Source organism: Dromiciops gliroides, chromosome 6 (assembly GCF_019393635.1).
Source record: "Dromiciops gliroides isolate mDroGli1 chromosome 6, mDroGli1.pri, whole genome shotgun sequence".
NCBI classification, from domain to species: domain Eukaryota; kingdom Metazoa; phylum Chordata; class Mammalia; order Microbiotheria; family Microbiotheriidae; genus Dromiciops; species Dromiciops gliroides.
Genome location: NC_057866.1, coordinates 175584380 through 175599890, shown reverse-complemented (window position 1 = coordinate 175599890; position 15511 = coordinate 175584380). Strand labels below are relative to the sequence as shown.

General features: G+C 44.5%; 1 protein-coding gene across 1 annotated transcript in view; it reads right to left on the bottom strand.

The window, feature by feature from the left end:
• Positions 1-15511, bottom strand: part of FNIP2 (folliculin interacting protein 2) — a 146247-nt gene that overhangs the window by 31898 nt on the left and 98838 nt on the right. Inside the window, 2 exon segments of the mRNA XM_043970382.1 lie at positions 6798-6954; positions 7462-8812. Of these exon segments, the coding sequence (XP_043826317.1) occupies positions 6798-6954; positions 7462-8812 (1508 nt within the window).

Here is a 15511-nt window from a genome sequence, read left to right as displayed (position 1 = left end):
ATCCTGCCTTCCCCAGGAAGCCTTCCCCTCTGTTCATCATCTCCTATTTACCCTGTCTATAGCTTGCTTAATATATACTTGTTTGCACACTGTCTCCCCCATCAGACAGTAGGCTCCTTGAAGGCAGGGGCTGTATTTTGCCTTTTTCTGTATCCCCAGTGCTTAGCACAGGGCCTGGCACATAGTAGGCACTTAAACAATGTCACATGGTTGACTGGATAGCAGTAGATAATTAATAAATACCTACAGGATTGGAACTGTGCTGTTTAACATTTTTAACAAAGACCTATATAAAAGCACGTTTGTCTAATATGTAGATGACACAAAGTTCAGAAGGATAGGCTAACATACCAAACGACAGCTGAGATCCCAAAACAATCCTAGCAGGCTAGAGCTCAGGGCTGGACCTAATAGAGGGAAATTAGTTAGGAATAATTTCAAGGCTTACACTTAGGGTCCAAGCAAACAGCTACATAAGTAAAACTGGAGGAGAAGCAGGATTAGACAATGGCTAAAAACAGTCTGAGGGGTTCGTGAACTAGTAGTTTAAAAGGGATCAGAGATGGAGCTGGAAGAGACCATAGAGGTCACCAAGTCCAGCCTACTCCTTTGATAGAGGTGGAAACAAAGGTCCAGAGTGGTTTGGGCCAGCAGCAGGCCAGTCTCTGAGGCAGGGACACCGGGGGGACACTTCCTCCCTGCCGGTGACATGGGCCTTCTAGCTGTGCCACAAACAAGATGCTCCCGCTTGGCTCGGGCATCTTCTCTGTCACCCGTGCTCAGAAGGGTCTCCTTCCTCACCCCTGCCTCCTGGATTTCCTGGCCTCCCTCAAGTGCCAGCTAACGCCCTTCTGCAGGCAGCCTTTCCTGACCCCTCCCCATAGGGCTGAGGACCACCGCCTATTTAACTTGCAGGAGCTCCTCAAGGCAGGGTTTGTCTTTTGCTTCTCCTCATATCTCCAGCACTTAGCACAGGGCTTGGCCCACAGGAGAAATACTTATTGTCTGGCTGACTGACTGACCCAAGGTTTTCTGACTGGGTCTGTTCTATCCCACCACACTGTATCTCTGCTGAAAGGCTCTGAGCCCAGGCCATATGAGAAGAAGGGGACGGAAACAGGGATTAGTCCAGTGAAAAGACTCCAGGGATACAGGATACCTGTCTTCAAACATCTGAAGCAGTCGTATGGAAGACGGATTTCCTGTTTGGCCCGAGAGAGTAGAACCACGGGCAATGAGGAGAAGTTGTAAAACAAAACAAAAATCAAATTTAGGCTTCCCATCAGGAAAAACTATCTACAATCAAAGCCACCCAAAGGTGGCATGAGCTGCCTTGGGATAGCCGAGTACCTCTGCAACAAGGCGCTAGGTACTAGACTGGGCTTTTAAGCAGAGGCTGGATGGCCACTTATGGGTGATGTTGGAGAAGATTCTCGTCCATGTGTGGGTTGGATTGGAAGCCCTTGAGGTCCCTTCCAACTCTAGAATTCTGGAGTACTGACATGCCATATATAAGGAAGCTTCCCAACCGGCTGGAGATGGATGAGCCCAGGACAAAGGACCCTAGGAGGTCAATCCACTGAACCCAACTGAAGACACCATTCTTTTTTTTTTTTTTCTTTTGTGAGGCAATTAGGGTTAAGTGACTTGCCCAGTCACACAGGTAGTAAGTGTTGTGTCTGAGGCCAAATTTGAACTCAGGTCCTCTTGACTCCAGGGCCGGTGCTCTATCCACTGTGCCACCTAGCTGCCCTGACACCATTCTTAAAAGTCTAAGACCATGACAGAGCCAGCCTTGTGCTTTACACTTGGCCTGGAGACATTGAAGCTGAAGTGTCATTTAGCCCAGGACTAGGCAGATAATTACTTCTGCTTTATTATTTCTGCACTTGTATATGCTTTTTTCTTTTGTAAATAAGCTCTGGAAAATGTACTCTGGGACAGGAATATCTGGAGGTGGTGATGAGACCTGACGACAAGAGCGGGCAGAAGAGGCACAGGTATTTAAAGTTCGGGCACAGCTCAGGGACCTGGGAAAGTGCAAGGTGGCTCAGGTTCTTAAGCTGGGGTCCAGTGATTAGGGAAGTCTAACTCTAGGGCCAAATGCAACCCCAGCATCTGGTCCAGGGAGCTAATGGGTTTGGGCCATGCCCATTAAATGATCGTAGATTTAGGGTTGGAAGAAACTCTAGAGGTAACCTAGGCAAACTCTTTCATTTTACTGATAAGAAAACTAAGGACCAGAAATGTGAGGTGACTTGCCCCAGGTCACAATAAGCAACAGAGCTGGAATTGGAACCCAAGTGCTCTGAACACAAAGCCATTCCTCTTTCTCTCTATTGCTCACCCTCTTCAGGTGAAGCCCTGGTGGGCTGCTGGTTCTAGGTCTGTTTTAACAAGGAATCACTTAGCTATCTCACTTTCCCTTCTCCTAAATCAAAAAAAAAGAAGGGAAGACCAACAAGCAGATACATCAATGTTCACATTATCTTAAAATCCACACTCATTCAACCAGAAGCATGGTTCACTTCCAAATGTCACCACAGACATCCCCCTCTCTTTGAAGGTAATTAGGTTATTACAAATGGCTGGCATGAGGTAGAGGACAATGCATAAGAAGGGATAAAAAGAGGAAAGGAAAATTCTTCCTACCATGAAAAAGTATGGATTCAATCTTCCAATAAAAGAAGCAGTGGACACATTCAGAGAGAGAGAGAGAGAGTGTGTGTGTGCGTGTGTGTGCATGCTCGAGCACTCGTATGTGTCTCTCTCTCTCTGTAGCATTGTTTTCTATTCACCCTGGGTAGACAAGTAAATGGTTAGTTTCAAGGCTAGCATAAAGTTACTGAGTTTTGCAGGACTTGGAACCTCAACATCTAGGTAGTGCAATGGGTAGATGCTGGGCCTGAAGTCAGTAAAACCTCAGTTCAATTTCTGACAGACTCTCACTAGCAGTGTGACCCTAGGCAAGTCATTTAACTTCTATCTTCTCAGTTTCCTCATTTGTAAAATGTAGATAATAACACTTACTTCACAGGGTTGTTATGGGGATCAACTGAGTCAATATTTATAAAATGCTTTGTAAACCTTAAAGCACTATATAAATACTAGCTGCTATTATTATTATTATTATTGTTATTATTATTACTAATAGACAATTAGCCTCTGTCTGCCTCAGTTTCTTCATCTGGAAAATGCAGTTAATAATAGTACCTTCCTCACAGGGTTGTTGTGAGAATCACCATGAGTTAATATATATATATATATAAACACTTTGCAGCCCTTAAAATGCCACATAATTACTAGCTATTAGTATTATTCCTATGTGCTCAACATGATTTGCACAAGTTTTATGAGCCTAAGTCCTAATCTCACTTTGTGAAATTAAACATGCTTGAAGATAAATCAACTTCTTTTATTTTAAAAGATGTTGCTAATGCCTTTTTTGGGTACTCAGCCATTTTCTGAATATACAACACACACACACACACACACACACACACACACACACCCTCTTTTAATAAAGAAAAATACAGTTAAGCAAAATCAACACAGGCTTACTTTGGCTACCCCTGGGTTACAGGGCTTCCAATTGAGAGCAAAACCAGTGGGGGATATTTTACAGCTCTGCTGTGGAGAATTAATTCACCAACTACTTAAAATTCTTGATAGATTCCAACTATAAAACTACTTAAAACCTCAACCAAAGAGTGATAAATGCCATGCATTGAGCTATCATTAACATTTAAAAATTGTTTTAAAAGTAGTTCAAAACAAACCACCTTACAACAACTTTAACACCTCATTGATATAACCAAAGATACCAGATATGATTAGAGTCGCTCAATATATTCCTACTGTAAAAATGGCTGGTTATTGCTTATTTTATAATTCTTTACAGAGCAGTGACTTAATATGCTACTTATAGAACACTGACAAATTAAAGGGACCTCATTTAATTTTTAGTAAGTATCCCAAGAAGAATTTTCATGAGTAAAACCATTTAAAAACCATGCTGGACGCTGCAGTCCCTTAAAATCCAAAACTAACACAGGAAGAGCACTGATGCTCCAAGAGTCAGAAGTTGTTCATGTCGACACTTCCTGACCCCTTTTGAGGTTTTCTTGGCAATGATACTGGAGTGGTTTGTCATTCTCTTCTCCAATTATTTTTTCAGATGAGGAAACTGAGGCAAACAGGGTTAAGCGAGCTGCTCAGGGTCACGCAGAAAGTGTCAGAGGTTGGATGTGAACTCGGGAGGATGACTTCCTGACTCCAGGCCCAGCACTCTAGCCACTATGCCCCTAGTGATATGGTGGACCCAAGTCCAAATCCTGCCCTGGCTCTCTGATACACCCGTGGACTTGGGAAATCACGTCTGTGGGCCTTAGTATCCTCATCTGCAAAACAATGGGGTTGACCTTCATGATCTTTCTGTTTCTAAAGCTTATCTTGCACCCTATGATCAGAGTAGTGGCTGCAGTAATAAAAACAACAGCTTTTCTCACAAGTTTTCTTAATTCAATAAAATGACTATTTATTAAAAGCCCATTATGTTCAAGGCCCTGGGGACACAAGGATAAAAATGTAAAGAGTCCCTGTCCAAAAGAAGTTTACCTTCTCCTGAGGGAGATATATGGACAAGATAAAGAGTTCATTTAAACACAGAGAAGTCATCGGTATGTTTAGGAATCAGGGAAGGCTTTGTAGCAGAGGTGGCACCTGAGTCAAGTCCTGAAGGAAGATTTGGAGGCAGCATTAAGAGTATTCCAAGCATAGGGCAGAACAACTTTTGCAAAGGCACGGAAGCAGGAGACGGAACATCCGGTTTACAAAATAGGTACTAATCTCGTTTGGCTCAAACTGCAGAGGGCCTTAAGTGCCAGGCAAAGGAATTGTTATCTCATCCTGGAAGCAACATGGAGCCAATGAAAGTTCTTGAGCAAGTTTGTGGCACAAGTCAGACTTATGTAATGGCAAGACTCTTTTAATGTTGTGCAGAGAATTCCTCCACAAAGGCTTACAATAATCCCTCATATGCAAACAAAAGACAAGACTGGAAAGGTTCTAAAAACAGCCAAGATTCTGCATATGATCAGAACTACATACAGATGAGTCAGCTTTCCAACAACCAACCTGCCTATGTACTGAGGAGCTCATCAGCCACAGGACGACCATTTGGAAGTGAATTCTTTGGAGATGACAACACACAAAATAAAGGAAAATACATAAAGGTCCTCAGGCCTCCTGGTAGCCTGTGATGTCTGGGGCGATCGTGGCAGAGTGATGGAAGAGAGAAGAGAAAATGAAAAGAGCAAGGCACAGTTTTTAGACTGTCTCTGAACATTATCTTAGCTGTTGAGAATCTAGAGGCGAGACCTTTGTCTAATGACCAGAGAAGATACATATGACCAGAGGCACTGAAACATATTAACCTTGACATTCTTTCTGTAAATGAACCCAAAAGACAAAAGAAATTAGTGCTGAAGTGATGGATGGGTCACAGCTCTCCTTGGAGAGAGCTGGCTTCATCAGTCAGACAAAAGTGGTAAGAAAGGCCATTTCATGACCACAACCCAAGATAATTGCAGCTTATGGACCAACATCTAATGCAGAAGATGATGAGGCAGAAAAATGACACAAAGAACTCTCGATAAGATCTTCAGTTAAGCCATATGCTAATCATGAGAGCATTTAAGACAAATTGTAAAGTCAATAAAAGGAGAGAAAAGTGACTGAAAAAATAGCAGTAACTACCCACTCACAGGTCCACTTTATTGTCTCTACAAAATCTTTATTGAGAATATTCTTTCTATATCCCCAGCACTCAGTGCAGTGCCTGGCACATAGTAGGTGCTTAATAAATGTTTACTGATTGATAATATTCTGTATACATATCAAGGTCCTCCTTGAGGTAGTTATCATTAACCTTTCATAAACTATATCCTCCAGCAAAATCACATGTTTACAGTCACACAACTGAGTGAAATATGCAAACATAAAGGATCACAATGTTTGTTCAACAACAAAAAGTGTATCTGATTTCTTAGTGTAAAACACAAAAGGTTTTCCTCCAATCGGATAACAGGGGGAGTATATATACATCCAAGTATAGAGAGAACTGACTGGCAACGAGGCAGTGGAAACAGGGCAATCAATTAGAACAGAATACTTGATCTTCCTTGCCTGACCTCTCCACCCCAAACTGAGGCCAGTGAAGGGATCAGGTCTGCTACTGCTCCATTCCATTTCCCAGAAAAACCCTTTTGTGGGTTTGTCTACGTCAGCTATACATGCTCAGTCTTCCTAATGGAGTTAACAGAAGCTAGGAGCAGCATCTACCTTGTGTCCTCCTTCCCTCTCCCCTGCCCCCCCCCCCAAAAAGGGGGGGCACTTGGCATTTATTCTGTGAAAATAGAAGTGGAAGATAAATTCTAATTTCCTTAATTCCATAAGGACTTCCCCCATCACAGAAGACACATCATGTTTCTGATACAAAAGTCTCTTTTTGCACATTCTCAACAGAAAGAGACCCATCATTCCTTAACTGCTCAGTTCCTCTGGTATTACAGAGGGGGAAAAAAGCACTTATCAGCTGCCACAGGGCAATTTCCCAGTAAGTATTCTTACTGCAGTCATCCAGGGATGTTCATGATAAATCAGTTAAAGTAAATTACTTAAAAAAAAAAAACCCACACAAGGACTGGATAAAAATCAGACCGTATGCAGCTCCCCATGACTGCACAGAATGACCCCCTTGAGAGGTAGGCCAGGGGTTCTGAGATGGAATCACTTACGTGCACTGCATGGACTAGATCTGCTAAGAGGCACTGCTTCAGTTTCTCATCATTGCTGGTCCCATGGAGCACCAGATCAGGCATGTACATGGGGCAGTAACCCGCTAAAAGGGAACGGCCAAAGTTCTTTACATTTTGGTTGCTGATGATCTGAGACCTACAACAGATGTTTAACAAATTTTTAGAAAATACACCTTCATTCTTTTCTTACACACTAGAAAATAAGCAACCACGACACTGGCTACATTTAAAACTAGTTTCCTTGAGGCCACCTATTTTGCTAATCCCTTGGGTGTTTAATAAAAACAGCATTCATGTAGCACTTTTACACATTTATCATGTTGGAGCCTCACAACAACCCCGGGAGGCAGGTGCTATTATTATCCCCAAGTACACGTCCTCCCTCTGACACATCTTGGCTGAGTGATCCCAAGAAAAACACTTACCCACCTCTCAGTGGCCTGGGCAACCCTCTCAGCTGACAAGGTGCCTAAGAGGCACCAATCTGCACTGGGAAAGGAAAGTTCCCCCTATAAACTAAAGCACAGTCTTGCCTTTAAAAAGAAATCAATAGCCCGCAGTTGTTCCTATCCGGTCACCAAGGTTCACTCCCAGTGTATTCCCTCCCCTCACCAACCTGCTTTCCTCTTCTCTCTTTCTTTACCTTGGCAAAGGCAGCTCTACTTCTGAGGATTCTTCATTCCTGTCGCTGTTGGGGCCTAGATTTCCTGGAGCTGAAGCACACACTTCATCATCGCTGTCGCCGAGGGCACTGTCTGAGCTTTCGTTCCTAGGAATGTCTCCTTCCATCCTGAAGGCAGTTTTCCCATCAGCGTCCCCACAGGGGACATCTGCAGCTGCCACAAGGCCGGAGTCCTGCTGCATACACCTGTTCTGAACAGGTTCTAGTGAATGTCCTCTCACTGTCTTCAAGCACAAACCTCTACCTTCCTGCAGAGATCTTTGCTTTTCAGTCCCTGCCCCCTTGTCCAAGGGCGCCGAGGGCTCAGCCGCCAGGCTGAGTTGCTCAGCAGCATCTATGACATCAATTCTTATGTCACCGCCCTCAACAAAACTCCGGCCTGACAAGCCTTGGGACTCTTCAGAAGAGGGGATCTGGGCATAGCAAACATTCCTCCGAATGCCAGACCTAAAAGGGACCTGAGACACCTGCTGGTCCTGAGCTGCTCTGGTAGTCTCATGGGCCTGACCCAAGAGACTCCTTGCTGAATCAGGAGGATTCCTGAAGGCCTTCAGCTTCTCCTCCATGTCCCTTGCTCGGCTTTCCAAATCCGACTCTGGAGACACTGAGCTTCCAATCTGGAAAGTGACTTTCTCTAAGTGAGAGCTTTCCTGAGGACGTCTGTCTGGGCAAGGCCAGCCAGACGACCTGTCCGGGGGCTTCTTGTCCATTTCCATTCTCAGCTCTTCACTGGGCGTCTGCTGTCCGGTCTTCAGCCCCACCGCCCAAGCTTCTGAATTGACCACTCTTTCGTAGCTAGGGGCTCTTGGAGGGTCACCCTTGGAGGCATCCTCCTGGCTTTTTCCCACCACATGCAATGGTCCCTGATTCTCCCAAGAAGCATCCAATGCTGCTTCATCCAAGGAGGCCGTGCCAGAGGCCTCTAAGTCCTGCTCATTCCTTCCTGATCCTGTGCCGACTCTAGAGAAGAGGTGGTCTGTCCCTAGGACTTCTGGGGTGTCTGCTTTTTTCTCACCAGTCTTTGAGGGTAGCCCTGGGGGTACCAGTGCGGGCTCATTCCTTACAGTCACCACCACATACTCAGAATCCTCCACCTCTCCTTTCTCCAGGGCTGTTGTCATCTTACTACCATTCAGCACTTCCTCTCCTTCCCAGAGCTTTCCGCCCCAGGTCAGGTGGTTCTCCTGTAGCTCAGAGCACCGGAGGAAATAGGTCAGGACATAAAGGATCCGCTGAACTAAATCCTTATGCTTCCCGATGACCACAGTCCGAGTGAGTCTCACTGGAGAGCCAATGGCCCCATACAAGTCACCTACGGAGACCCAAAAGAAAACAATGAAAAACAATTCTTAAGTGATTGTTTACACATGGTTGATGGATCAAACTTTAGTAAATATAGACATATCACATACACCCCCCCCCCAAAAGGGAAGCAATTAGGTTTTTCTTTTTATTGTTGTTGAATCGTTTTTCACTTTGCCTTTTTTTTTGGTAAGGCAATTAGGGTTAAATGACTTGCCCAGGGTCACAGAGCTAGTAAGTGTCAAGGGTCTGAGGCTGAATTTGAACTCAGGTCCTCCTGAATCCAGGGCCAGTGCTTTATCCACTGCGCCACCTAGCTACCCCTATTGAATCGTTTTTCAGCCATGTCCTATATGACCCCACTTTAGGTTTTTTGGTAGAGGTGCTGGAATGGCTTACCATTTCTTTATCCAGTTCCTTTTACAGATTAAAAAAAAAAAACAAACCCTAAGACAAACAGGGTTAAGTGACTTATCCAGGGGCCATACAACACACATACACACACAAATAAAAATCTGAACCATGCTTTCATCTCTACCAGGATGGATCAGCATCTATTCTCCAGCTTAGAGTCTTTTTTTTTTTTTTAAGTGAGGCAATTGGGGTTAAGCGACTTGCCCAGGGTCACACAGCTAGTTAAGTATTAAGTGTCTGAGGCCGGATTTGAACTCAGGTACTTCTGACTCCAGGGCCGGTGCTCTATCCACTGCGCCATCTAGCTGCCCCCCAGCTTAGAGTCTTAAAGAAATGCCAGGAGCAATGAGAGGTTAACTTACTTGCCCTGGGTCAATCACAGCTAGCATGCATCAGAGGCAAGGCTTGAAGCCAGGTCATCTGAACTCCAAGACCAGCTCTACCCATCGCCTCTCTTGAAAAAACTATTTATTCTATTTTAACTTTACACTGGGCATGAAATCAGGAGGTCCCTCTTCCAACAATGAAGTATATTACTGTAACAGGTCACTTAACCTTCAGGTACCCTCAAGCAATTCACTGGGACTTCTCTCCAAGGGCAAGGACTGGACAATTTATGCTGAAGGAACTCCCACCCCAGTTTTCCACAGTGATGAAGTCCCAGATCCTTCACATGGGCCTGTGTTTTTCCTTCTAGCTCACATGGAATGAAACCAAGCCCAGCAGGTACCTCCTGACTGCAAAGGCTGTAGGCTGGTGGTCGGAGACAACATATGTGTGTATGCTCAAGGCCACCCCACACACAGTGCTCTTCTTTTCCATCTCTCCCAATCTGCCCATTAATAGCCTACCACTAATGCAGGGCAGAGGCCGAATTATATTAACAACGTCAACATTCTACCTAAGGAACCAGAACACCAGGGTCCTTGGTTGAGCTCTGAAGTCATGGGCAGGGATGGAGGTGGAAGCAAATTTGGGGGCTCTTTTGGCTACACCAGAGCTCCTTGTGGAGAGGCTGGCTCATACTCACCTCACTTTGTAGGCACCCACAAATCAAGAGGCAGAGATGCCATAGGCCCTGGGTTCCTATCCTATCCCCACCACTTCCCACCTATGTGACCCGGGGCAAGTCAATCTCCTCAAGTGTAACATGAGAGGGTCCACCCAGGTGGCCCTTGGAGTTCAGATTTCTGCCTCTCGGCCTGTGGTCCCTGGCACAAGGTCAGTAATTCCAGCACAACGTAAACTCTGCGACAGCAGGGAACATCTCCCTTTTGGAGGAGGAGCTCCGATGACTGCTGACTGATTCACATGAGGAAGCCACACTTAGCTGGGCAGAAAGCCGTCACTTGTCCCACTTTCTTCCTCCAGTCAGGGAAGCCCTACTTAAGCACTGAAGGCAGTCCTATGGTATTGTATCCTGTCTGTGCTTCAAAAGGGGACTCAAGGACCACTGAACCATCACAGTGCTGGTAAAATAAAATAGCAAGTCTGAGAGTGGAAGAAGAGGGTTTTTGAAGAGGTTTATGGTAATTTTTCCATTGTGTCTGACTCTTCCTGACCATATGGGGTTTTCTTGGCAAAGACACTGGAGTGGTTTTGCCATTTCCTTCTCCAGCTCATTTTACAGATGAGAAGACTGAGGCAAACAGGGTTAAGTGACTTGCCCAGGGTCACACAGCTTCCTGACTCCAGGCTAAGTGCTCTATCCACTGAGCCATCCAGCTGCCTCTTAAATGTTAATATATTTAGATAATTACAAGGATTCCTGCAGTGGATACAGAACTAGCAGGAACAAGCAATACAATGGAAAGGTGTGCTAAAGATGCTCAAAGGGGCAGATGGGCTGGAGAGACTAGAGCAGCAGTTCTCAGGACCCTTTTTCACACTTAAAATTATTGAGGCCCCCCCCCAAGAACCTTTGTTTATTTAGGTTATGTTTATAGATATTTTCCATGTTATTAATTTTAAACATCTTAGTATTATTTTGAAAATACTTTAATCTCACACATTCCCCTAAAGGTCCCAGGGACCCCCAGATCATATTTTGAGAACCACTGATCTAGAGGGATAGAGAAACATAAGCAGAATTGGAAAAAAAAAAGACACAATCAGAAAATAAAGTCTGAGAAAAATGTTTGGTTAAACACTGAAGGGCTGGGAAGAAAGGGAATATTGGGATTCCAGTGGAGGACAATGAAGGAAAAATTCTGAGTAAACACTTGTGAGACTCAATTTAATTTAGCAAACTTTTTAAAAGCACCTACTATGAGGCACAGCAGAAAGAACATTAGGCCTGGAGTCAGGAAGACCTGAGTTCAAATGTGGCCTTAGACACTTACTAGCTGTGTGACCCTGGGCAGATCACTTGAACTCTGTTTGTCTGGGTTTCTTCATCTATAAAATGAAGATGATAATAGCACTAACTCTGCAGGGCTGTTGTGAGGATCAAACGAGATAATATTTATAAAAGCACTTGGCACATGGTAGGCACTATGTAAATGCTTATTTTCTTCCATTCTATGTGCAAGGCAGCATGGCACAGTATGTAAATGGAAAGCTTTGGCATCTGAAAGACCTGCTTCATGTCCTGTGTATATGAGTTATGGACCCCACCCCCCACCCCGCCTCAAAAGTCATTTAAACTCTCAGTGATGCAATAGATTCCAAGGTTCTGTAATAATGGAATTGCTTGTTTCAATCTGTGGGAAGGAGTTTTCACACTGGGAGTCCCTCACACTGATAAAAATAATCAGTCCAGAGCCTACCTGGCCTCCAAAAATAGTGTGCAAGTGATGCTAGATGCTGGGGTTACAAAGACATGGTAAACAAAGGTGATCTGAGAAGGGAGATACCATTAAGAAATAGGTGGAGTCAGTGAAGGCTGAACCTTAAAGGAAGACAAGAACTGTGAAAGGAAATAGGGAGGCAGGAGCACTTCCTAGCTCATGTAAATATAGAAGTCAAGAGATGAAAATGTCAAGTTCAGAGAATGAACAGCTAGTAGTTAAGTCTGACAGAGAGCAATGTGAAATAAAGCTGGAAAGGTGGGCTAGAAACAAATTTTAGAGGGTCTCACACACTAGGATGTTAGGATGCTGGTGTTTTATCCTAGGGACAATAGGGAATCAGGGAAGGTTTTTGAGCAAGAGAGTGACCAGACCAGCTGTTCCTTAGGAAGACGATTTGGGCAGCTGAGTGGAGAAGGGATTGGAGAGGACAGAAACTGGTAGCACTGAGAGTAAAGAGAACCACTGGAGTAGATCAGGCAAGAGGGACGGAGTGTGAGTGACTATGAGAGATGTGGAGAGAGAAATGACAAGATGCAACCCCTGAGTAGACAAGGGGGTGTGGGAGAGGGAAGAGAGAAGACAGTGCAAGGTGAAGAATCTGAGTGACTAGGATGATGGAAGTCTGGAGGGGAGACAAGACTCAGGGAGAAAGATGAGCAGAATTTTGGAGATCGTGAGCTTGACTGTAAGAAATGTTGTCTCTCGGTATTTCAGGATCAGTGTTATTCACCACAGTTCAAGAGCTGAACTAGAAGGACACAGAAGAATTCCAACCAATAAAATACCTCACTGAGGGTTAAAAGTCCTCTCTTATCTTTTGGATTTAAGGACTAAGGAAATGAGTGCCTGAGGAAACCATCTAGTAACCCAAAAGAATAACTCAGTTTTGTCTTCCAACACTAAGACAAGTGATATTTTTGTTTAAGAAAACTCTCCTAGGAGACAAATGATTGTTGGCACTACCCTCTGATTATTTTTGCTGGCTGCAGCAGGATATCACAGCTTTTCAGGAACTCATGTGACATTTTTGTTAATTCAGTCTCACTATTTGTGCCTAGGAGGCAGGCACGGGCACAGGATAGTGGAGGAGGGCTGCCAGGGCCCACAAGCACTGTCCAGATCCACATGGTGGCACAGCACGGCAGCCAGGAAAGCAAGGCCCAGCTTACATTTCTGTTGGAATCAGAGGGTGCGGAACAGAAGAGGGCAGAGTCCTGTTCTCTATACAGATGGTCAGACCCCCTCTGGAGGGGTTGTGTTGACTTTGGGGCACTGCCTTTAAGGAAGGGCATTGCCGATGCTCACACAAGTTCAGAAGAGGCCTGGGATGGGGAGAGGACTGAAACTACCATTCAGGTATTAGCTGTCGAAACAAGGAAATGTTTGGCCTAGAGAAGCCTTAGCGAAGGGCCATGATCTCTAGACCCTGATAACCCCATTCTACCCTCCTGAAACCAGCCTGCAACCTCGGTTGGATTAGAAGCCCTATCATAAAAGAACTGGACCGCCAGGGAGGCAGAGGCCACCCAGTTCAACCCATTCCAGAAAATCATTCCCACATGTCTAACCTGCCCGAAGACTTCCAAGGATGTAGAATTCACTCCCATTCAAGGTTTTTGGAAACCTAACTGTAGGGAAGTTCTTACTATTATCTAGCCTAAACTTGCTTCTGTGCAACATCTAACTACGGCTCTTGGTTCCAGAGGCACTCTGGGCACAAACCTAAATAACCTTTCCATGGGACGTCTTTTCAAATGTATGCAGACAGCTAAGCTAGCTTGTTCCCCTCCCCAGGCTCAGCACGCCCAATTCCTTCAATAGATTCTTCTTATATAGGAAAGATTCAAAGTCTGTCTTTCATCTCCTGCTTGCCCTCTTCTGGACCATTTCCAGCGTATTGATGTCTCACTGAAATGTAGCACTAAGAAGTGAGGACAAACATGACAGATACAGGCTCACCAGAGCAGAACACAGGAAGACTGTTAACTCCTTCTTCCTGGAAAATAAGTCTCTCAAAGAAGCTCAAAGTCTCATTAGGAAACTAGTTCTTAATTTAAAAAAAAAAAGAAAAAAGAAAAAAGAAAGGCAATGTTGGACCCCAAATATGAGAGCATGCTAAAGGAATCCTCGCCCTTTTGAACTTTAAAAAAATAACATCTACAATGATCTTAAGATATGCTTTTCATATTCTGAGGCAGAGCATAAATTAAGCAGGAGCAAGAAAACAACATGCTCACTGGTTACCACAATGTCAACAGAAGCATAATTATAATGATCAATACTGGCCCTGAAAAAATGAGAAAATTCATCTCCTTCTCTCCCTCCCTCCCTTGCAAAGGTAGGGGAAGACTGAAAGAGTGGAATATCATATTTTGCTGGGCTGTTTTTTCCCCCAACTCTCCTTTATATTCTTAGTACAAGGGTTAGCTGGATAGGAAAGTGAGGAGGGATATATTTAGAAATGCTATTGTTAAAACAAAAGCTATCAATAAACTAGATATTAAATGCTCTATTATATGCTGTAAATATAAATACATTTAATATTGCATAAACAATGCAAAATAGATTGTTGGATATGTAAATATAAATAAAATATATGTTATATCCAATTTAAAATATATTTTATTGATCTTTTGTTGCATTTATATTTACATTATTTAAAAGCTAATTTAAAATAGCTTATTGATCTTTTAAGATCAAGTTTGTTTCCAAATGTATTCCCCCCTTCCTTATCCAGAGATGGGGGAAGGGGGGCAATTCATTTCTTTACCCAAGAACATAACCCTAAACATTTGCATAGCTGAAGGGGCCTGACCTTTTTGTGGAAGGGAATTACTTCTTATTTCCCAAAAGTTTGGAGATTAATGTGGAAGGTGTTGGAGCAGATAACAAATTCTTGGAATAAGTGGTGTAAGAAGTAAGAGTTTTGACAACAAAATTCTTAACAGCAAAGTCCCTGAGAAGAGTGGAAACATCTGCCACCTCTGGCACATTTCCCACCCCAGTGGGAATTCTGAGAGACCTGGAGCATTGGTTTTCCTCCTTAGGCTAAAATTAGCCTCAGGCTCCCTCCTACTCCTCTGCTTCAGCAGCTGAGCTGAGAAGCCCTGTGGGCCTTGGAGCCTTAGGGGGCACTGGCTGCAAAAAGCCCCAGCTCCCTCCGCCCTGAGGGGATCTACCCTGGAAATCCCAGCTAGCCCCGGCAGCGGCCCTAGGCACAGCCCGGAGGTCCCAGACTCGAAGCAGGGGGCATGGGCCCCTTGAGCCCTGGGTGTGGTACGCATGGCTCACCCGAGGTGCCCCCCCCCACCAGCGCTAATCAGCCAGCGAATTAGCTTGGCATGTGCAGGGGGCATGGGGAGCCTGAGGTTTGAGGGAAGAGAAGGGATATATAGCCTGGGAGGCAGAGATGCTGGGGGTTATCAAAATGGTACAAAGAGAGAGAGAAAAGAGAGACGCAGAGGGTTGGCAAAACGAAGGGGGCTTGGAGTTAAAAGAAAGGA